The sequence below is a fragment of the Rhinolophus hipposideros genome, assembly GCF_964194185.1.
Source record: "Rhinolophus hipposideros genome assembly, chromosome: 26".
Classification (NCBI taxonomy): domain Eukaryota; kingdom Metazoa; phylum Chordata; class Mammalia; order Chiroptera; family Rhinolophidae; genus Rhinolophus; species Rhinolophus hipposideros.
Window position 1 is genome coordinate 12,814,037 of NC_138072.1, and position 23,887 is coordinate 12,837,923.

The window sequence follows — 23,887 nt, forward strand, 5'->3', positions numbered from 1 at the left end:
GAGCTGTCGGGACACGAAGTCCAGGCCCAAACGATGGCAGCTAATTTCCTCTCCTGGACCTCACTCCCTGAGCTACTGACTCACAGGGTGTTTCCTGGCGAGTCACCACTGCCCCAGCCTGGGTTTCGCCCATCCTGGATCCCCGGGAGGTGGGGAGTTGGCTCAGTTTGGGTAACTTTTGCACCCGGGAGCCACTCTGTCCGGGGCCCGCCGGCGGGGCCATCCCAGAGGCGTCCGCAGGTGGCAGCACCGGCCTCGCGGGCCCCCGCCGGCGCTCTGCAGGCCGCGCACGGGCAGGCGGCGTCCCGGGCCCCGCGCCGAGCAGGCCCGAGCGGCGAGGCCACACCCCGCGGGCGGAGGCGCGGCCCGGCTGGTGAATCACCGCCGGCCCAGCCTCGCCCTGCAGTGCGCGGCGCCCGAGGCCCGGACCGCGACCGCCGGCGCGCCGGGCACCATGGCGGGCATCGCGGCCAAGCTGGCCCGGGACCGGGAGGCGGCCGAGGGGTTGGGCTCGCACGACAGGGCCGTCAAGTACCTGAACCAGGACTACGAGGCGCTGCGGGACCAGTGCCTGGAGGCCGGGACGCTCTTCCAGGACCCCTCCTTCCCCGCCTCGCCGTCCTCCCTGGGCTTCAAGGAATTGGGACCCCACTCCGGCAAGACCCAGGGCATCCAGTGGAAGCGGCCCACGGTAGGAAGCGCGGCCGGACGCGAAGCGGGGCGGGGGGGGGGCGAGGCGTGGCCGCCCAGGGCTCCCGGCCAGGCCGGACCGGACAGGGGGACCGGAGAGCCAGCCCGCGCCCCGCCGCCCGAGCCCAACCCTCAGCCGAGCCATCGCGCCCGGCCCGGGCCTGGCCCGTTACCCCGCTCCCGGGGGGACCGCGCCCACAGAGGCGCCTGCTCCCTCTTCCATCCACGGCACTTCGCCGGACACGGCCCCCAAATCCCACTAGCAGTCCCGCCAGGGTAACCCCCTGTGAAGGTCACAAAAACTGGGGTGACATACGGGGCCTGGGGAACAGCTTTTGCTGGACTCCATTGTGGAGATGGTGGCAGGTGGGGGAGGAGGGTCTTCAGGACAGGAGAGTGGGAGGCAACGTGGGTCCAGGGAAAGTCAGTCTCCCACTTGGCTTCTCTGGACTTCAGACAGGGGAAGTCCACAGCCTGGTCATTTCGTGGCCAAGGATGGTCTTATGCAGTCCTGGTTAGAGGTAAGGCGAGTTTCTCGTTGATTTTAACAAAGGGGGGCTCAGAAGACCTCCGGGTACCATTCACACTGGTGATCAAGGACAGGGGAGACACAGCGAAAGACCAGCCCCTCATCACTCCGCGGGCCCAGAATCCTCCCTGGGAACCTCGGCTCCCTCCAAGCTGCCTGGTCCCACCCCCGCTCTGCCCCGCTTGCCCTGGCAGGTCTGGGGACAGCTTGTTCCCGAACCTGGTTGGCCATCCCTTTCCCATGGAGCCCCTGCTGGCTCCACCTCCTATGGGACACCTCACCCACCTTCCCTCCCAAACCTAAACATGGCTTCCTGGGGAATCCCACCGCTCGATCCCTGTTGTGAATAAACATTCCTGACCTGCTTGGCGTCCTGCGAGCCTTCCCAGCCACCTTCTCTGTTACCCCAAGCCCCGCGCATAAGCAGCAGGTGCAATAGCAAGGACCACTGGCCAGGACTTGAGCACTGGAGTCCATTTCATGCAGACCTACTGGGTGACCCTCGCTGAGCCATCCAACCTCTTGGCCTCCATGTCTAGAAGAGGTGATGCCTAAGTGTGTTCCTCTTGTCACTGGCTCTCGAGGCCCAGCCACCTTCAGTTTCTCCAAGGTCCCATTCTTTCCTGCCTTCTCACCTGCCAGGGACGGTCTTTCCTGGTTTTCTGGAATCTGGTTAACTCTCATTCTTTGGGATTTAGTCCAATGTCCCCTCCCCAAAGCTACCTCTCCTGACCATTCTCAGCAGCCCCCTCCCCATCTTGTTATCCCCGAACCCTGCTAATTTCCTTCACAGCATTTTCACAATTTCTAACTTTTCACCATTACCTAGATTTGTTTGTCCTTCTGAACGGCGGGGACCAGGTGCGCATTATTCACTCATACATCCTCAGTCGGGCAGCGTTAGTGCCTTTCACAGAATGCATTCAGGCATGCATGCATGCATTCATTCAACAGTATTTATTGAGTGCCTACTATATGCCAGGCACTGCCTTAAATGCCGGGGGGATACATGCATGTGTGAATAAAGAGACAGTGACGATTTGTGGAACGAGTGAATGAATGAATGCAGTACTACAATGGGCCTCAAATAGTTGTGAAAGTGATAAACAAGAGAATGTACTCACCCTACATTTGTATAGCACTTTACGGTTTACAAAGTGAATTTACATACTCATTTATTTATTCTTTCATTCATTCAATGAGCGTATATCGAACACCTAGTATATGGCAGTCCCAGTGCATATAGTTTCTGCCTCTAAACTATTAAAAACTGTATGTAAAGTCCATGCACTGCCTTCTCGCGATGCATGTAGTTTCACTAGGGGCTGGTGAAGGGAGACAGACAGGTCACCCAATAGTTGGAAATGCCTCAGGACAATAGAGGGGGAGAGAGTTCTGGAGCCATTTCACTGTGGGGAAGGCTGTGCACTGCACAACCAGCGGGGGTGTCTATTATATTCCCATTCGGCAGGTGAAGAAATTGAGGCTTGGGGTGGTTAAATATTTGCTCAAATAGGTGTCCAGGGTGGAGCCAGGACTGTGCCCAGCCTGTGGGCGTTTAGAGCCCACAGCCCATGACGGCCCTCTCTGCCTCCGTCCTGCCTTCTCAACACCGCTGTGGTTGCGGTCAGGCCAGGGGAACAAAAATGTGTCCCCTGGATTCAAACATAAGCAAATCAATGGTGACTTTAACAGAGCGATTGCAGGGGGATAGGATTTCAGTGGGGTAGAAGCGAGATGTCTGTAGACTCCAGAGTAAGGAACCAGAAATGAAGGGTATGGTCAAGTCATTTCAGAAGGGAGCCTTGTGGAAAGAGAGGAAATATGGGAGGTAGAGTGGGACCTGGGCTTTGCGAGGCTGTTGTTTCGGATGACAGTGTGTTGTATGTTGAGTCACTGGAAAGGAAGGGACTAACGACAAAGGCTGGGAGGAGGTAATGGAACAGGGTGCCTGAGGAAATGAGAGTAGAGGAGGCGGAAGGGCAGGAGAGCCAGCCAGCCTTGGATCGGGAGGGACAGCCCCTCCTCAGAGAGGGGGTTTTCCGACACTGGTAACAGAAGGCTCCAGGGGTGGGAAGGGGACTGAAGGGGAAATGGCTAACGTCACTGGCGCAGGGCACTGGTGCAGGGCGTGAGGAGAAAGCGAGCGCGATCCAAGGATGGCACCAGTCAAGTCCAAGCAAGGACAAGTGCTGTGAGGCTTTGTCCAAGCCTCAGAGAGCTTTCTGACTTGCGTATCCTCAGCTGGCTGAAATCAGCCTCAACCCTGCATCTATCTCCTGCCTCCAACTTCAGTGACGATCAGCACCGACTGCTTATAAAATAGTAATAATTGGAATGATAATAAAAATCATAAGTAACTTTTATGGTGTTTAGCAAAGCACATTTACTTAGTTATCTCATTCAACCCTCTGTGGTAGGTGCTGTTGTCATCACCATCCCCATTTTACAGATGAGGAAAGTGAGGCTGAAACAGAACTTGCAGGGTCATCGAACCCATATAATAAATGGCCGAGCCAAGACTCAAACCCAGGGGTCTGAGTCCTAAGCCCAAGATCTCAGCCCCTTTCCTCGGCCTGTTATGTCCACACTTAATTCCATACTCTCTATGCTGTGAGCACAGTTCGGTTTTCTGAAACATTTCTAAGCGCCACTATGAACTTTGCCTTCGTCAGAGAGGCTGCCAAAGATTCGGCCCAGTTTCTGAAACATAATGGAAAAATCCTTCTGGGGAAAGTGCTCGCCACACTGAGGATTGTCAATATCAGTGTTGGACTCCCAGCACCGAGCCCAGTTCCATCTACTGCATAAGTGCTTGGCTGGCAGGCCTCAAAACAAAAGCTGGCTTGTTGTTTCTTTGTCCCTAAAGTCCCCCAAACAGACTGGCCTGAGCAGGGAAGAGACAATGCAGACGCATGAGAGGAATGTGCTTTGGGGCAGGTGGCGGTTCCAGAAGAGCTGCGACCGAAGCCGGGATGGACAGGGGTTAGATCCGGGTCTCGCCCAGGAAACACTTCTGCTTGGCAGAGAGGGGTATGCCAAGGGTGTGGGGTGGAGCTCCTGCAAGGTTGCCCAGGCCTAGAGAAACCCAGATGGATGCCCCGACTTCCTCTGTGGCTTTGGGTGGGGTTCTGCAGAATCAGGAAACACTCTGCTGAGAGGGCTGCTTCACAAAGGGGCCAGATTTGTTTAAGGTTGGCTTCCATCAGGCTACTTGTGGGACAACCCTAAGGTTTTAACACCCTTAGAAGCTTGTTAAGAAGCAATAGAGGCAGCGCAGGAGCAGAAATAGTATATGCTTTGCACCAGGAAGTGCACACCCCAGTGCTTTCTCTATCTTAGGAGCAGTGTCATTTTGAACACGTTGCTTTATCTCCTACGCCTGTGTCCTCACCTGTAACATGGAGACAAGACTCATCTCGTGTTCTGAGAGGGCCCCATGAGATAAGGCATCACGCACATCACTGACAGACAGCAGGCTCACGATATATGCATGCTCCACGTATCACGGCCCGTGGACAGACCCAGAAGGCTAGATTCATTCCCCGGCCCTCAGACACAGGGCTGGGGAATGTACCACCATCAGCACCACCTGACTGCACAACTGAACACTAAGTTGCACAGTACAAATACTCTGGGACTGAGTCGCAGGGATGAGTGAGGGCTGGCCGGTGAAGGAGGGCTTTGTGGAGAAGGTGGCAGGGAGTCTTGAAACATAAGATGTAGAAAAGGAGAGAACAGCGTGGGAAAGGAAGGCATTGCATGCAGGCAAACAGCTGATGTGCAGGCACAGAGGAGAGGGACTAGCGTGGTAGGTAGAAGGGTTCCAGGTATGGACGACTTGACGCCCGGCACAGGAGGCCGGACTCCATGCTGCTGTGGCCCTAGAAAGTAGCGTGATGACGTCGGCTCTAGGCAGGTTGGAGCATTGGGCAATGACTCCCCCTCTCAGCCAGGAGTGGCCCCCCACACCCATCAGGACCCACAGAGCGGGGGTCAGAGAGGACCCCCATGGCAGTCTAACTGTAATCACAAAGCTTTCCCTAAGGGGTGGGGTTGCGGGGGAGAACTGGTCTGATGGACCCATTGGGAACCGAGGTGTCCTAACTGCCATAGCGCACGCCTGGTGGGTTGACAGCAGTTTGTGGCTCTCATTCCCAGGAAATCTGCGATGATCCCCAATTTATCGTTGGAGGAGCCACCCGCACTGACATCTGCCAAGGAGCCCTGGGTAAGTGATGGCATCGGCTGTGGGCTCTTGTCTGCAAGGGGTGAGGGATGATCTGTGGCTTCTCTCCCTTCCCCAGCAGCTTAGTGATTTCCATTTCCAGAAGCTTCCTGGAATTTCTTGTCCCCTGAGGGCCTCGTGCTGAGGTACACAAATGCACAAATGTTCACTGAGGCTTCCTGTGTCCCCTGCATTGGGCTACTTGAGATGTTCCCACTGGAGGGGCTTCTGGGCCACCCCACTGGTCTCTGGGGCCGGTACGGCCAGTGGCCCATGACACAGTCAGGCTCTGGGCTGACGGCCAGATGGGAAGACAATCCTGGCCAGTGACAGCACTGCGACATCAGTTTCTCTGGGGTTCAGGAACCAGAGTGGTGACTCAGTGTGAAGAAAAAGGAAACCCTAATTAATGCTGGCTATTGAGAGGAAGTTAGAGTACCTGGGTGTCCTCAGTGTTTGCAAGACAAATCACCGCGGCATCACAACAGTGGGACACGGTGTTCACTGAGGCAAAGGCAGCCATGAGGTTCATTTAGGTAAGATTCACAGGAGTGGCTGAATTGCAAATTTTCTCTGTGAAGCCGAGCTCTGCTTTCTTACTGGATGGAGTGCCTGCTGAGATTGGAGTCTGCAGAGTCTCCAGCTTTGATATAAAAGCTCCCAAGCTTCTTTGAAGAAGTCTCACCAGTGGGGCGTGGGACCACTATTTAAGATTCTCATAGAATCCAGTCTCGATTATTAGACTGATAATAATATGGCCTATGATTGCTGTCGGAGACTATTTGCTCCGTAAACCAAAACTTTGTTTCCTGCCATCAGCTTCAACGCGCTCCCCAAACTAGTCCATTAGTAACAAAATCGGTCACCTTGAATTGTCCTTCCTTTCATGGCCCACCTAGCAGAGGTTGTGATACTCAGAATAATAACAGCTAATAGTTACTGAGCGTATACAGTGTGCTGGACGCTGAGCTATGATGGCAAAGGCTCTCAGGTGCCGTGATTACAGCTGCATGGCTTTCAACTGCACGGGCCACTTACACGCGGATTTTTTTTCAATAAATACAGTAAGCGTATTTTCTCTTTCTTATGATTTTCTTAGTAACATTTTCTTTAGCGTATTATGAGAATACAGTATATAATGCATATAACACAAAATATGTGTTCATCGACTTTAGGTTTAATCGGTGAGGCTTCCGGTCAGCAGTAAGCCATTAGTAGTTCAGTTTTTAGGGAGTCAGAGCTGTACACAGATTTTTGACTATGCGGGGGGTCAGTGCCCCTAACCCCGATGTTGTTTGAGGGTCAATTACATTCCCATTTTATAGGAAAGGACGCTGAGGTCCTGGGAGTAACCTGTTTAAGGTCTTCTCACAGCTGAAATGGGGGCCTGGGATACAAATGCAGACAGTCAGACTGCAGGCCTGTGTGTGTTGAAACCCTGAGCGGATTCCTGAGAAGGGGACCTGGAAATTTTTCAACCCTCGAGGGATGTGAGGGCAGCTGTGTGAGTCATCAGGAAGGGCATCCTGAGAGCCCCATGGGAAGTGACTCTCAGGGAGAACGTGACCCAGGGCTGCGGGGGCGGAGGGGAGGGGGGGAGGTAGCCAAACCCCAGCTGCCGGAGCTGAGCCTCTGAGCAGATTCCTGAGATGCCTGAGGCGGAGGTGCACATTCTTACCTGAGAAAACACACCTCCCATTTCCTGCCTTCTCAATCCCACAGAAGATAGAAGCCTGGGGTCCTTGGGCCTCTGAGGTAGATGCTCCCGGAAAATCCACTGCTTAAAAAAAAACGGAAGTTAACAGGGCTGAACGTTGATGGAGACTTTGACCAATACTGGGGGCTTTGGAGAACCTGGAGACAGGGCAAATGTCACACCTGGGCTAGTACAAGTGCGGCAAGTGTCACAGCTCGGCTAGATTCCACGCCCACACTAAACATCTACTTCAAAGTTTAATGACATAGTAAGGGCCAAATTGCAAGTAAAAGACCTAGGATTTAAATCCTGTTTAAATACTACCAGGCCATTTGGAGAGGAGAGAGGCAGAGCTTTCATTCCTGGGGTGCAATTCCTCAAGGTAGGCAGCAAATCAAATAGAAACAAGTATTAAATCTTCTTAAAGCCTCTCAGTAACTGGTCAGCCATTCCTGAGTTGTTACACCATAGGGGCCATTTGTTCTCTTGGCCTTTTATTTTACAGGATCTGGTTAGATTATAGTCTGCGAAATGTGGGTTGAACTCTCACCCTGCTTCTGGGCTTGTTAAGCGATGGGGTGGTGACTGTCATCGAGCCCCAGGAGGCTCAGGAGCAGCAGGAACAGGGGCCGTGGCAATGACCCCTGAGCACATGACCCGAGATGTGCGCTGAGGCTCTGCCCTTGGAAGACCATGGGGAAGTCCTCACTTGGACCCTCAGTCTCTTCTAAAAATGGGAGGGAGAGAGGGTCAAAGAGGTGACTTCAAAGATCCCCTAAGATGTGGCACTGAGCTATTCTACAATCATTCCTCATGCGTGACGCTGAGTGTGACCTTGTGCTGGAGGGTGAGAGCATCAGAGGTCACCTTTCACCTCAGGGAGGGAAGAAGAGCATCTGTCAGCTGTATAACAGTGCAACTCGTATAGCATTTTTCCTTGCGTTAGCTCATGGAATCATCCCAACTCGAAGTAAATATTTTCACCCCCACTATGCAGATCAGAAAACTGGGCGGGGGATGGGGGTGGGGGTACATGTAAGGCCACATAGCTAAAAATTGCCAAAGGAGAGAGAACTTTGACCTGATTTTAAGTCTTTCTAAGATTGTCACAGCCCCAGACTCTCTCTGAGTTGCCATGATGCTGGGGTGAGGGAATGTGGAGGTGAAATTCTCAAAGCAAAATTCATTTCCTTACCTACATTTTCAAGCCTGAGGCTCACTCGGTTCTCCACCAGTGAGGCTGGGTGGTGCTGCCCTTGGACTTGTGCGTCCCGCTGTACCCCGCCACACACACACACCAGGCCTTCACAGCACTGCCCAGCAATGGTTAATCCACCAACTCCCACCCTCTCCCCCTATCCCCGCCCCCCCCCAAGGACTGAAGCCTCACCAAATAATTCAAACCATGTTTGCAGAACTGCTCTGACAATGAGCCACTTCCAATGCAGGCCTTGGAGTCAGCAAAGAAAAATCTGCCCATCTGGAGGAAGGGCTGCAGACTCAGGCTGACCCAGCCACTAAATATGGCTCTGTAATTGCTGGTGACAACCTGTTCTTACAGGTGATTGCCACTTGGAGTGGCCCCCAGGGGCCCAGGAAATTCAAAGGCTGAGCAACTCCTACCTTTAGTTTTCACGGGGGCCCTGCTGAACTTTCTCCTCTGCCCTGCAGCCCCCACCGCCCTCACAGCTGCCCTGGCCTGGTGCCCCTATCCCCAACCGAAGGCCCTTGGCTTCCTGGGGGAGGGCTCCTAGCCAATGACGCTGTCTAAGCTGTGAAAATAGAAGAGCTCCATTTCATTGTAACCTGGCAAATGTTCTCGAGGCCTCTCAGGTGGGTCACCCTGATTCTACCCCCCCAAAATTACATGGGCCCCTAGACTTTGGCTCCAGGGTGCCCCTCCCCACAGCCCAGTTTAGAAGAGAGTGGGGAGGGACGTGCAAAAGCCTGCCAAAAGCATCACAGAAGTTTCTAGTGCCTGCTCCCTCCTCTGCTTACTAGCCTGGGTGACTTTGGACAGGTTACCCAAGCTCTCTGAGCCTCCGTTTCCTCTTCTGTAAAATGGGAATGATAATAATACTCCATTCCCAGGGCTGTGGTAAAAAGTGAGAATAATAGAACACGTTTGGCAAACAGTAGACTCTTGAACAAGTTCAAGGGACCGTGATTATTACTGAGTCCAACCACAGATTGTAACACTCGGAGGACGGAGAAGTATATGAGATAAACATAAAGGGGCAGATTCACAGTCTTCAATTTTAAAAATAGAATTTCTAAATGTTTTAAGTAATTCTTAAAAAGATTTTTAAATTATAATTTTAAAAAATCATTTTACAATAGACGTCTTTTTAAACTTTTACAATTAATGAACAACGTTGATACATTCAATCAAAGTGCATGCTTTAGATTCCCTTCATTTTTACCTAACGTCCTTTTTCTGTGCCAAGATCCCATCCAAGATGCCACATGGTATTTACTGGTCATGTCTCCTTAGGCTCCTGCTGGCTGGGATACTTTCTCATCCCGTCTCTGTTTCCGATGCCTTTGACAGTTCTGAGGACTGTCAGGGATTTTGCAGGACGCCCCTCTACTAGAGTTTGCAGCTGCCTTTAAAAACAAAAAGTGCACGTAGTTAAAGAAAGGGGGAGGGGAGACTAGAAAGTAAGTGTTGACTGGTTTGATGAAGAAAGTAAATACATTCTTTTCACTTAGAAGCCATCGCTCACTACCAGCCCCAGCCCCAGCCCCGCCCCCGGCAGTGGCCCGCCCAACCCCCTGGAGCAGATGCTGGTCCCTGACTCATTTCCTCTGGGCTTCTTTTCTGGTTCTAAATGCTCATTCACAGCTTTTCTCCCCTGTGGCTGCTGTGGTGCTCCCAGCTCCCTTTCCTGCTGCATCTGAGACAGTCTCAAACAGGACGGGGCTGAATCGGAACCATGGTATTTTACCCAGAGGCCCCTGTCCTGCCCTGGCTGCCCCAGCCTTGCCCATCACACAGTGGGGTTTCCGGCCTCATGTGAGGCCTAAAGGGCACGTCTCTCCTTGGCTGTCTCAGAACTCCCGCTCAGGGAGTAGGAGTGTGGAATCCTCCCAGAAGACTTCCCCACTGTCCCCCACACTGAAGCCACAGGGTGCCCGGGGGAGTTTACAGGTTCCACCTGACAGCCCCACCCCCATTGCCTATGTATGGGTCAGAGTGTGACCTTTTACTGGTCCAGGTGCTCCCTACGCCCAGAGCCGGGCCACACGCTGTGGCCTCAAGCACCTGTCTCTGAGATGCAGGGTTGGATGAGACTTTCCTAAGGCCCCACTACTTCTGACGGTCTGTGACTCGGAAATATGCCCCTTCTGCCTGGCCCTCGCCCCTGCAAACCCTCACACTGGGCCTCAGCTCCTGTTTCGGGTTCCGAGGCCTCAGGAACCTTGCTCAGATCATCCCCCAATGTCAGTATGTTGGGCCTATCCTCAGTTTTTCTCCCGCATTTTTGCTGCCCCCACCACAGGGAGATGTTTTTTCCAGGAAGTCAGGGAAACAGATGCACTCCTGCTGTCCCTACAGGAGGGGAGGGAGGAGAGTTCTAGTGATAGGAACGTCACACAGAGGTCTCCGAGGCAGGGCAGGGCAAGGCTCCCCCCGCTATCCTGTGAGGCAGGGGTAAGGGGAGAAAGGGCGGGAGGGCTGAGGGGGAAGGGGAGAAAAGGGAAGGGGGGAAGGGCAGAAGGGCGTGGACTTGACTGGGCCTGGCAGGAAGGTACCCTGTCTGCTGCAGTCCTGCAGTTAGAAACTCTGACACCAGGTGCCTTCCTCCTGGTCCAGGGCGCAGCTGAGGAGAGAACGGGGGCTCAGCTGGCGGGACTCCCTTCTGAGAGCCCAGTAGTCACCCACGTTCCCTGTGAGAAGGACCCTCAGGTCCGGCATCCTCATCCCCTTCCCTCCTTCCTTCTCCGTTAGAGCCCTCCTCCGGCAGGAGCAGCAGGGGACACGTGGTTTGGGTCCTTGGCTCTTGCTCCAAGTTGTGTGCAGTTCACAGAAGGAGGCTGAACGGTTACCCAGGGCGGGATGTGAGTTGAGTGGAGCAGCTCCCCTCCACAACCGCTGATACAAATGAGACGGGAATTCCGGTTTGGGGTGCCCTTTTCTGGGCGGCTGCCAGGCCCTGAAACAGTCACAGAAGGGACAGCCTCTGTGTGACTCATCAGCCACCATCTCACATGCCCCAGCTCTGGGCAGGGTGTGTGCTTCCTCTACAGAAACCCCTCCCTACCAGCCCCCAGGGGTGGCCCTAACGAGGCTCCTCAGGGCTTCCGTCCCCTCCCTTCGGTGGCCTCCCTGCCTGGGCTGCGTGGGCCATGAAAGATACGTAGTCCTGTCCGAATGTCTCGTCTGCTGGAGACTGTCAAATACCAGTGTCTCAGGAAGCCTGAAGCAGCCTTAATATCTTGGTCCGCTTATCATTGCTCTAGCTGTCACCATGGAAAGAAAGGAACAAACCCCAAAGGAATGAGGCGTGGGACAAGCAGGGTTTCTGACCTCAGGACTGTTGATCCTCGGGGCTGGCCGGGTAATTCTTTGTTGTGGGGCCATCCTGTGTGCGGGGGACGTGCAGCTACATTCATTCCCGACCTCTGCCCAGTAGATGCATGACCCCTCCCCAAGCATGACAAGCACAAAGGTCTCAGACATTGTCCTGAGTCCCCAGAGTGGGGGTGGGGTGGCAAAAATGCCCCGTGGAAAACCACTGCTAGAACAAGGGGAGTGAAAAGTAGATATGCAGACATTTATAAGTACCGTGGGGAGAGGGGACGGTGGTCCCTGGGACACAGAGCCCATGTCGGGACCTGGTGAAGGGGATGGGGACCGCTAGTGAAAGGGATCACCCATGGGCAGGCGCAGGGGCAGTGGCGACTGGTAGGTGAGCTGCTCGAGACGAACTTCACTCACGTCCAGTGGCTTCACTGAACCCGCCACAGTGAGGAGTACACGTCAGAGAAAACGAGGAAACAACCCAGAATGTGTAGCCTGGGCGCATTGCCGGGATATCTGACCGTTTGGGAGGGGCGCTCAACCCTTCCACCCGGAGACCGGCAGCAAAGGAGACCATGGGGCCCTCGCTGCTTCTGAGGACTTGTCCCGGGCTGGCTGGCTCATCACTTACCAGACCAGGCGTGGGGAGCGCACCTCAGGTCCTGGGGTGCCCTGGGGAACTGCAGAATGGGGGGCATCTGGGCATCCCGCCACCGGCATCTCCCTGTGTGGGCTCCGCTCTCTTGCTGGCAACCCCCAGAGGGGCAGACTCTGGTAGTTAGCAGGTGCAGCCTGTGTCCCTGGCAAGGCAGATTTCAGGAAGGTCCCTGTCTCATTACACCCCCAAAATCAGTGGCTTGAAAGAGCAATGGTGTTCTCGTTCACTCTCGTGGTTCTCGTGGATGAGTGGGTTCAGCTGGGCCACTCTCAGGGCCTCTCACGCAGTCAGACGGAGCCAGTCCTGGGGTCCTGTGAAGGCCCCTCACCCGCATGTCGGGTGTCTGGGCTATAGACTGGATCCGCTGGGGCGCTGGGGGCTCTCTGCCTCTTCTGTGTCTCTTCCAAGGAGGCTTTGAGGTAGCTGTACCTCTTACATAGTGGCACGTCCCGAGAGAGGCTGGGCAGCTGTCTTGCCTTTTGTAACCCAGCCTAGGAAGTCACAGAGCTCCACTGCTGCCACTGAGACAGGTGGAGGCCCACCCAAGTAAGTTCACGGGGAGGGACACAGATTCCAGCTCCTGATGGGGGAGTGACAAGGTTCTAGAAGAGCATATGAAACCAGAAATATGGTGGCCGCCATTTTGGAAGGTGGCACGGTTCTCCTGTTGGTTCCCACGGAATAACGACCTGCTTGCTCTTTCCCAGTGGTGACTGGAGGCTGCTCAGACACTGGCCACTCACGGCTGTGCGGGTATGTTCTCTGGGACCTCCCAATATGTAGGCAGAGGGACACTCAGCTGGCTGGGCCCTCTGTGCCGGCTTCAGGACTCATCGACCAAGCATTCCTGAGACCCTGCCAGGCCAGGAGCCCTGAACGCACAGGCCAGCCAGCTGCCTCTGCTTCCTTTCAGCCAGTTCAAAGGGTGCCTAGGAGAGAAGGAGCAGTGGGTCGGGACTGCAGGCAGAAGAAAACAAAATACAAACACAGGACTTTCTCTACACGAGACTCTTGCCTCTGCCCCCTCTCCTCACATCCGTCCAGTCCTTTCCGTTCTGGGTCTCTCAGACCTCGTCAAGCCTCCCCCTCCTGCCCCCGCCCCTCCAGGGCAGGCCTTCATTCTCACCTGGAGTCCTGCTCTGGTGCCTACCTGTCTCCAATCCAGTCTGGACATTACCGCCAGAGGCCCTGCTTCAGGGAGGTGACAGCTATAAGCATTGATCATGCTATAGGAGGGGTCAGCTGGGAGGCAGTGTGAGGACACCACTGGAGGGAGACATAAGGGGTTACGAGGGCCCCCCCAAAGGCCAGGACGGAGTCCCCAGGATGACGAAGGAGAGAGGTGGGGAGAGGTGTCCTGGGCAGAGGAAGCAGGGAGCAGAGTATGTACTTCCCCAGGAGGGAGTGGTTCGTTCTGGAAAGTGCAAGTATTTTATTGTGCCTGGAGGGTCTGGTGCAGAAGGAGAAAGTGTGAGAGGAAACCTTAGCTTAAATTCCCTGTCAGTCCTACGCTGGTGGAAGTCTAACCTGATCTCTCCAGCCTCAACCCTTCTGGGCATCAGTACCCCCCGCCCAACGCTCCCCTGCTCCCGGCCCCTCCTGCACCGGGTCACACCCCTACACATTTTGAGTCTCTGCACTTGACCTTCCCTCGCCCTGCATGTGTTCCCCACCCCACCTCCACCCTGCTCCTCAGGACTAGTCTATGCCCCCCTCCTCTACGCCTCCCCACCCACCCACCCACCCCACCTCTCCTGCAGCCTGTCTGCCCATTCGGACTTGAAGCCTAGTGCTCACTGCCATGTTCTGTGGTGGCTCGTTTCCACGGCGGTCCCCATGCTGGCTCGTCGGGGCCATTCTTCTCTAGACCTAGGCCAGGCCTGGCACAGAGGGATGAGTGAACAAGCAAGGAGCTGGAGATGAGATGGGAGAAGGAAGAGACACTTAGATACCAGAGTCAGCACAAGGACAGGTGCTCAGAGGCTTTCAGGGGCGACGCAGGCCAGTCAGGCCAGAGTGGAGAGAAGGCACAGTGAGGGGTGCTGAGGCCAGAGTGGGCTTTCAGGAAGTGGGGAGGGGGGACTTGGGCTCCGCGTGCTGTTTCTCCAAGATGAGGGGCTTCCTCAGCCTGCATTTTTGAAGTATGTGCTTGTGCACACGTGTGAGTTTTACTTCACGGAGCATGTGCTCCACTGTGACACAGTCCTGCCTCACAGAACTTGGACTGTCAACAGGCCACTGTGCTCAAGTGTGACGAAGCGATGGCGGGACAGGTGGGGCAGAAGCCCAGTACATCCTGGGTTCGCTGCTTCACTTTCCTGTCTGTGGAGGAAAGACAGTGATAGTGGATGGGAAAGGAGAAGACATGCAACAAATATTATGCTCCCGTCTTGGAAGAACGCCCAGCAGCCGCAAATAGTCATGACCGAGCCATATCCCACTCACCCCCCACGATGGGCCCCAGGTGACCCACACAGCTGACCTTCAGGACACAGACAGGGGCCTGGGGAGCACAGCTCTGGAAATTTACTGGCAGGGCTGTGTATGAATTTGTCTTTTCAGAAGAGGGCTCTGGAGCTTAAAGGAGCCATTCATGAGGTCTGCTTGGGAGAGACGTGTCCTCAGAGGGGGTCTGGCGGGCCCCTCAGTGCGTCCCTGTGGAGGGAAGGCTGTGTGTGTGTGGTGTGCTCATGCAGGAGCCAGGATGTGGGTGAGACCAGTTGGAGACAGTGAAACCTTTTAGCAGGGTAGGCTCGGGTTGCCTGAATCCAGAGGGTGAGGCAGCTGTGCTTAGTGACCCCCAAACCCAACTGGAACCTCCTTTTCCCAAGCAAATTAGAAGGAGAGGAGGAGGTCTGGATTTGGAGGGGAGTCTCTGGGGGCCCATGAGCAAAAGTGGCTTAAGTGAGCTCAGCACGCACCCATGGGTGGGCCAGAGAGAAGGTCACTAAATAGTCCTTGAACAAATAAATAAATGAATGCATGAATATTCTTCTGCCGTAGGCACAAAAGCAGTAAAAATTCAGAGCAAAAACCCACAGCCAAGGCATGCTGGGAGAGGAGGTGACTATCAAGCTGCAGAGCAGGAGGTGGTTTGCTCTTAAAAGGACCCTCTTGCCTGGTGTTATGTGAGGGGACAAAGCAGAGAAGAGACTACAAAACCAGCCTCACCCCAGGGAGTGGTGGCTCTGGGCCCCTCATCCAGCACTGAGGGGAGTGAAGGAGGAATGTCCACAGTCCCCAGTGAGGTTCCCTCAGGCCTGGGGGGTAGGGGGGGGCCACCACTGCAGTGGTCACTCTTGAGTTTTGAGTAAATTCATTTGTACCTTCAACCTCATTAGTACTCATCCTCTACCCGTATTTTCTCATCATTTGGACACCCCCTCCCTTACTTCCCAAGTGTTTGCTGAGGCTCAGGATGAGAAGACAGGCCCCACATACATTCAGCAGGTCCCAGTCCCCCCCCACCCCCCCCAGTGTGGCTCCCCTCCCTCCTCCGTTCCATCTTGATGGGACACACACCCGGCACCCCCACCATCATCAGCTGTCACCTTTTCCTTTTCCTTTCCGGGACAAGACAGCCAAAGGTGGCCAATGTGACACAGAACTCATCCTCAGTTGAGACCAGCTCTGCCGGCTCTCAGTTTTTTCCACTATAAAATGAGAACATAAAAACAGGCAGCACTTACAGACACTGTGTTAAGTGCTTTATGTATTTTCTCCCATTTAATTCCCAACTCTTATGCATTTTACTATTATTAAACCCATTTTGTATATGAGGAAACTGAGGCACAGTGAGAGTAGGTTGCCCCAGGTCAGAGCCAGGAATTGAACTCAGGGCTCTGGCTCCAGTGTGTCTTAACTTTTTGACTCATCCTGAGAGAAGTGCATATATTCACATACATGAAAAATTAACACAAAATATTTGGGGTTCCAGATCTCTGAAACCCATTCATGAACAGTTCCCTCCCCCCACCCCCGCCCCAGTGTCCCTTTTTCATCTGATCTTAAACTTCTGAAGATATGTGAGTGCTGTCCCCTTTCCACAGCTGAGAAAACATGGGTCAGAGAAGTTAAGGAGTGTACCCAAGTTTACACAGTTGTAAGTGGAAGGATCAGGATTCCAATCTGGGTCTTCTAACCACAGACTCATCCCCACCCACCTCTGGCTGGGCCTCCTAGGTGTACCCAGGAGGTCGTTTCCCTCTCCTCCCTTCCGGTTTGGGGATGTCCCACAGGACCAGCACGGCTGCCAGGTGCCCAGCAGCTGGGGAGCAGCCAACAGAGTCTGCTGCACCCTGCAGCCTGCCTCGGTGAGCAAGCACACCAGTCCTGGGCTTACTCAGGACCCCCGTCCACCAGGCTGGCACTCCTGGTGGGAAGGGACCTTGCCTGTGATTGGCTGGCCTCCTCCCAGCTCAGTGCCCACAGAGAGGCTCCTGGGACAGTGCAGAAGGCTGGGCACAGGGCCACGGGGAGGAGGTTGTACAGGAAGGGCCATTCCCAGGGGCTGGGCTGGAGGAATAAACCCGGCCAAAGGGGACGGACAGAACAGCCAAGAGCCCCGAATCTGGGAGGAACCCCGAGAGAGTGGGGAAGGCGCTGGTGTCCAGAGGCTAAAGGGTGTGTGGGAAGGTGACAGAATCAAGCGAGAAGCAGGATGTGGAACCAGTGAGGGCAGTTTTTTGAGGGATCGGGTCATGAACGGCCACGAACGCATCATCCAGTGAGACACACCTTTTACAAGCTGCAGAATGCAAAGCATGTCAGTGTCCACTTAAGTGAAGATAAAGGGGGAAGTCTGGCCTGAAGCCCTGGACCACTGCCCCGGGGGGATTTCCTTTCCATCTTGCTGGCTTTCCACCTGCCCTCCACCCAGACTCCCAGAACCCTACCTGTAATTACTGAAAAGCTGAGAGGTCTCCACACTTGACCTGACTAGCTTTGCATTTCCCAAAATTACTTGACCATAGAACTCATTTCTCAAGGAATATCTGCAAACTTCTTAAGGAGCTACTTCCTACAGAACACACTTTGATGGGGACACAGGGTTAAGTGAATTGATGGTTCTTACAGAATCTAGATGAATTATTGTGGGAAACCTGTGCCAAAAAATCATTTTCATTTGGAATAGTTGATACGAAGCTATGTTTTTAACTAGAAGTAGTGGCATAACCATTATCAAGGGCAATAAACTGGGGTTTATGGTAACGAAACCACAATCTAAGCACACAGAAGGACGCACATTGCTCTATTTAACAAATCATCCAAAAATAACTTCAGATCGTGAAGATATGAGCTACAAAAGGGGCTGTTACCATGTTCTTGTTTTCTTTTTTCCTCTTTTACATTCCCCCTTTTTGCTTTTTTTGCATATCACACATGCTGTTCCGTGCCCTGCTTTGGTTTACGTAACACATCTTGGAGATCATTGCCTATCAAGAAAGCATCTTTGTTCCTTTTTGTGGCTGCACAGAATTTCTGTCCAAAGGGGGAATCACGATTCATTTCACCCGTCCTCTGTGGATGGATATTTAGTTTGTTTCCAGTCTTCTGCTACAACCAGTGCTGCAGTAAGAAACCTTACACATCCATCATTTGCTCCTGTGAATATGTCTGTAGGACAGGTTACCGGATAGGGACTCACGGGGGCTCACTGATGACATCATCAAATTACCTTTGCCGGGCCCACCACCCATCTCTGCTCACTGACAGGCAGGAGAGGGTTCATCCCCCCCCAGCCTCTCCAGGTGATCACACGCTTTGATCTTTATAATCTGAAAGGTGAAAAACGATATTCTAGTGTAGTACTGCTTTATATTTCTTTTCTGATAAGTGAGGGTGAGCACCTTTTAATACATCTCAGACATTAATTTTTCCCTTTTCCATTCACTCTGCTTATGTCTTTGCCCCTATTTCTACTGAGCTCTCATTTTCTTCTGTTTATATACTAGAAAGGTTTATATATAACTTTTGGCCTGGGACCTAAAACACAGATCTACTTCCTTGTTATTTTCTTAGTTTGACTTTGCTTATTATAATTTTTTTCACCGTGTCAATTTTTTTTTTACTTTGATGTAGTTAAATTTATCATTTTTAAATTGTATGTCTTCCAGGTTACAATTCAATAATCTAACTCCACTGTGAGATTAGAATAGAATTCTCCCATTGTCTCTTCTAGAATGTTTATGGATTTATAGAAATAACTACATTTATAATGTTATCATAATGTAAATATATGAAAATATAAATTAAAATATATGATATAAGTACATAAATAATAAATGTATAAATAATACAAATGGCTATTATTTATCATATTTATGTGTGAATATAAATAAAATATTAAACTATATATTTAAAATATATAATGTTAAATATTTATATATAAATATTCTTCCATTTAGAATTTGTCCCTGTGACAAGATGAGCTATAACCTGATTTTTTTCTAAATGGCTACTTAGCTGGTCCACTCACAAATTCTACTCACCAATTTCATTCGTGAATAATTTATTTTTATTAAATTCCTATGTTTGGAACTGTTTCTGGACTCTCTATTCTGTGCCATTTATCTCTCGGTATACTCATACTCTAGCTCTGTATTATTTTAATCACCATAACTTTACATGTGTTTTCAATATCTGATAGAGCTAAACTCCCTTTCCTTTTAGAATTTTTTTCTGGCTATGCTTCACGTTTAGTTTTCCCTTATTTATAAACTTTAGAATCAGCTAAGTTCCATATACATATGTTTATTGGGATTGCATATATTTAAAGACTAACTTAAGAGGAAGTGGCATTTTTATGACGATGACTCCTTGTAGCCAAGAATACGGGCCACTTTCTAACTGGAGTAAATGATTGCCTAGCCTCTCCTGGCAGGATGGTGCCCTTGGAGTCAGTTTATAAGGGTGAACAGCTGAGGAAGGAGGTCCCACGAGCCAGAGAAGCCCTGAACACTGCTGGGGGGAAAAAGCTGTATCAGAAGCCTCCTGTAATCAGACGAGGAACTATAACGAGACCCCTCCCAGAAGGGGGCCCTGATCTGTGAGGCGGCAGCAGTTGTCCGGATTCTAGAACTGGCAGTGGGTCACACACAGATGCACCTTGAAGGAGCAGTGCCTTGCAGTCAATCGACACAGCTCCAGCTGAGCTTGCAAAGGAGCCAGGGAAGACACATCCTCACCTGGCTTTCCTCCCTTCCTCTGATGTCCAGGGCTCCCCACCAGCAGCCAGAGGCCCTGGGAGCCCATGAGCTCATCCACTGAGGTCAGCTCTGGGCCAGAGAGCAGGGTGTAGACTAGACATGGAGAGGCAACCAGAAGGTACTGGGTACTCACCTCCAGCTCACTGCGATCCAGGCACTCAGGTCCCCAGGATATGGCTCTGAGAAAAAGGGAGTAAACAAGGATTACAAAGTTATCAGCAGGTAACCATTTCTAAAAGGACTTTATTCCTGGGCAGGAGGGCTGAAAACTCGTAACAACTGGAAAACCCACCGGGAGAGGAAGGCAGGAGTGTCAGGGTATGCTGCTCAGTGACAGTCCCTTGATGGTCTGGTGGCCATCCCACCCTCACCTCTGCCAAAATTTCTTCTTGTGTGACTGGAGAACAGAACTACCCCCCAACCTCCCCCCCCCAAAAAAAAGCACGAGAAAAAAATGTTTGTTAAAGTCAGGGTCTCTTACATAATTTAAAACCTACACACACCCGGATCTTTCCTTTTCGAGCCCCACCCACGTGGCAATATTCCAGGACAGGCCCTGGTCCCTGGAAAGCACGTTCGGGTGGCTTTCCTAGAGCTCAAACCAGGTAGGAGCATAAGCGGTTTGCAGCACTGGCGTGACCCTCATCACCTGGCCCATCCGGTATTAGCCGGGCCGCTTTCATCCACACCGGACGTGACTGACCCAAACAGGCTGCCTGGGAGGAGACGAGTGACCTCTCCAGCTAGGTCACCTGTACAGGAGCAAGTCACGGCAGGATTGTCCCGAGGAAAGGCTTTTCATCAGTCATTTTAGGGAGGGTAGATTGGGACCTCAATAGGGAGAACCTAGGATCTGAACCCTCAGAGAGGAGGGTGTGACCGGATGAGGTGGGGAGAGGACCCTTATGCGGCTATGGCCATCCAGGCTGTATGAGCAGGAAGTGAGGGAGGAAACCCCGTCCCATAAGCCAGTCACTGCTCAAGGACAAAAGTCCCCAAGACAATGTCCTGTGAATTAAGTGAATTAGAAATTAACTACCACCTGTTTGCAAAGGAGACTGTTGAGGTGAGACGTTAAAAGCATGTGCTTTGTTCAGACAGACCTGCTGGCCACCCATTCACTGGGACCGTTGGGTGAGCCCCCAAACCTCCATAAACCTCAGATTCCTCAACTGTGACAGAGTGATACTAGCACTTACCTACCTCGAATTGTTTTGTGACAATGAAATAACTGGACGATATGAGGAAAGCACTCGGCACAGGGCTGGGCGCATAGTAAGTCTCCACGAATGTAAACTATTACAATCATTGTTCAGATCTTGTTACTGAGAAAGCTTTTATGAGTAGATAATAAATAAATCAAGAAATGGGCTGTGGGGGTGGCCGGTTAGCTCAGTTGGTTAGACCATGGGGCTGGTAGCACCAAGGTTGCTGGTTTAATCCCTCATGGACCAGTGTGAGCTGTGCCCTCAAGAAAGAAAAGGAAAAGGGGAAGGAAAGAAAGAAAGAAAGAAATGGACTGTGTCAGGGAATTTCCCGACTTAGTTAAAAAATGTATTGTTGCTTGGGGTGAGAAAGTTGAGGAATCAGAAGTCTAAAATAGAATTTCAAATGCTTCCACCTTGTGAGAAATCAAGATGTTTTTCTAGTGGCCTCTATGTCTCCCTGAACTCCAGAATGTGGAGCGCTGATGAAAAAACTTTTTGAATCTTTGACTGCAAAATGCACCTACCTCTTGTTTCCTCTTGCCTTTGCTGTGATCTTAGAGCTATGGTCGTGGCTGTAAAATTACAGGCCATCCTTCTGTTGCCTTGGTGCATTACATTACGTTGACATGTTTTAATATTTCATGAGCCAATGGATATTAGGGTTTTAAAATACAATATAGGATTTCAGGAAGCTGCCCGTTTGTTTCCCCTGAGTTTTAAATTGGAATTGCAGTTGGGTGGTCCTATGGGGACTTTCTCACATTAAAGGAATTAGATACTTTTAACCAGAAGAAATCTCTAGCAAGGTATGGTTTTTAAACAAAACCCAGCGTTTGGATTCAGGGGATTTGCACGCGAGACTTGACAATCATCTGTAGTATACAGACTTCCTGAGCTTTAATTTCTTCATCCCAAAAAGGTGATAATGATAAGGATAATCGTCTCATAAGATTTCTGTGAAGATCAAATAAAATCTGTAAACTGCAAAGTATTACACAAAATGTTAGCTACTTGTTAGGATTTTTTTTTTTCAATTCCTGCTGGTGGAAAAGGCATAGACTACACACCAAGAGTCTCGATTCTGGTCCCTGCTCTTCTGCTTCCAGGACATGTGACATCAACCAAGTAACTTAATCTCTTAATGCCATAGTTACGCCATCTAGGAAACGTTCTAGGATTATGAATCCTTTCCAAAGAAACAAGTTAGACCGGAATAGGAAGGGATAAAAACAGCAACCTCTTCAAAGGGGAGGAGGAGATGAGGTGCTGTTCCTACCTGGGTGATCAGGAGAAACACTTCTGAGACACGAAGGAAGAAAACTGGAAGCATGGCCACTGATTTCTGGGATGTGGCAAGAGCACCCAGGTCTGGTGGTGAGTGGTAATCTGAGATAGGTGTGCAGTCAGCACTAACCTAGCTGTACCATGCCTCGCAAAACGAAACAAAACCAGCACCACTGCCCGAAGCCAAGCCTTCATACATGCAGTCATTGTCCCATGAATAGCAGCATGGTCAGCTGTGACCTCCAAGACTACAAAAGCAATTGACCCATCCTGCACACACGCGCATGGAAAAGCTTCGACTCGGTATCATGGGAAAAAGAACAGGGAGGGCGTGACGATGGCCTCCTGGATGTCAGACACGGCCAGGCATCCCTTCTGAGCATGCTCAGGGACTTGATGGGGGACCTATAGGAACTGTGGGAGTCACTGGCTTCAGGATTTCTGCCACTGGAATCCCTTCCCTTGGACCCATTTTATCCACAAGTCTTCCTGCCTTGGTGTGTTGACAGACCCAAAGCCAAGCATTTTGCAAGATTCGAAGAAGACCTCAAATTAGCTCAAGAAGAAATAAGAGTCAGAGGCATCTCCGGGTCCCCACAGGAGGCCTGAGGCCACGAGAAGAACTGAGGTGAGAGGAAGAGGAGTGGATTGAAGAGGAGGATCTCAGGGCCTCAGGAATCACCGTCACATGGTGAATTCGCCCTCCAGGATGGAGAGTATGACAAGGTTGAAGTGGGAGAGAGGTGGATGCTTAGGAAAGGCCAGAGGTCATCTGTTTTATTGATCACCTGGTCCATACCAAGTGGCGTATGGAACCAGGTGGGGGAAAGCCCCTGTAGGGAGATTTCCATGCCCATCAATCAGGGGCTCTTTGGTTTTTTCTCCATGGCCAGACCTGAAAACTCTCACTGCCAAATTTCTCTGCAAACTGTTTAGTCTCAATATGTCAAAAAATGTAGTTTGGTGTATATAGAATCTGAGTTGACCCAAAGGGTTGTCTCAGAGATCTGACTGCTAGAAATACCATGCTTTTAAAATTTTTACTTGTAGCTGTTTAACTGTTGGTAGAGCACATAATCTCCTAAGCCTTGTGATCTCAGCTTTAACATAGTACCCTCCTCCGAGAGCTATTGTGAGGAATAAATAAGATCATGGAAACTGCAGCTCTTAGGACAGTGGCTGGCAGATAGGAAGTCCTCAAAAAATAACGACTAATGGCCAAGTGCCCATAGCAGTCAAGTAGCAGGAACTTGTAGCCCTGCGTGATGGGTAAGGAAATGGGGGAGTGATCAATTCATGGAACAGAAAAGTCCAAGGCAGGGCTGGCTTCAGGTATGGCTTGATCCAGGAACTCAGCCCCTGTCTCCAGCTCTTGGCCCCTCTTCCTCTGAGTTGGCTCCATTCTCAGACAGGACGCTCCTCCCACAGAAGCAAGATGGCTTCAGCTGCTGCAGACCACACGTCATGACAGAGTCAATACAGTAGAGGAGGTCACCTGTCCACTCTTCCCAAAACCATAATAACAGTCTCATTTCACCTCATTGGTTCTGGCTGGGTCACAGCACCTTCCCTGAGCCAACCACTGACTCCAAGAGAAAGCTATACATTGATTGCCGCAGGCTGACCCCTGGAGTTATACCAGGCCTGGGCCCAGGATGTGAGGACCCAGTCCAGCGATCGCAGAGTTCTGGGTCTTTCAGAGAACAAACTCCCCCATCGCCATCCAACTACTGTCACATTTCCCCGTCAGCATTCCCCTCAAAGCATCACCCCAGCCCTCCTGCCTGCCCCTCACAGGAGGACCATCTGAGACATGGCTCTGTCCATGCACAGCTTGTCTTAGGCTTCAAGCTCCCAGAGG

General features: G+C 51.8%; 1 protein-coding gene across 1 annotated transcript in view; it reads left to right on the top strand.

Moving 5' to 3' along the window:
- The first annotated feature begins 279 nt into the window (after positions 1-279).
- The window catches only part of CAPN2 (calpain 2), a 49,107-nt gene continuing 25,499 nt past the window's right edge, over positions 280-23,887 (top strand). The window contains exons 1-2 of the mRNA XM_081039077.1: positions 280-691; positions 5,381-5,450. Of these exons, the coding sequence (XP_080895203.1) occupies positions 455-691; positions 5,381-5,450 (307 nt within the window). The 5' untranslated portion in view covers positions 280-454. The remainder of the gene's footprint in view (positions 692-5,380; positions 5,451-23,887) is intronic.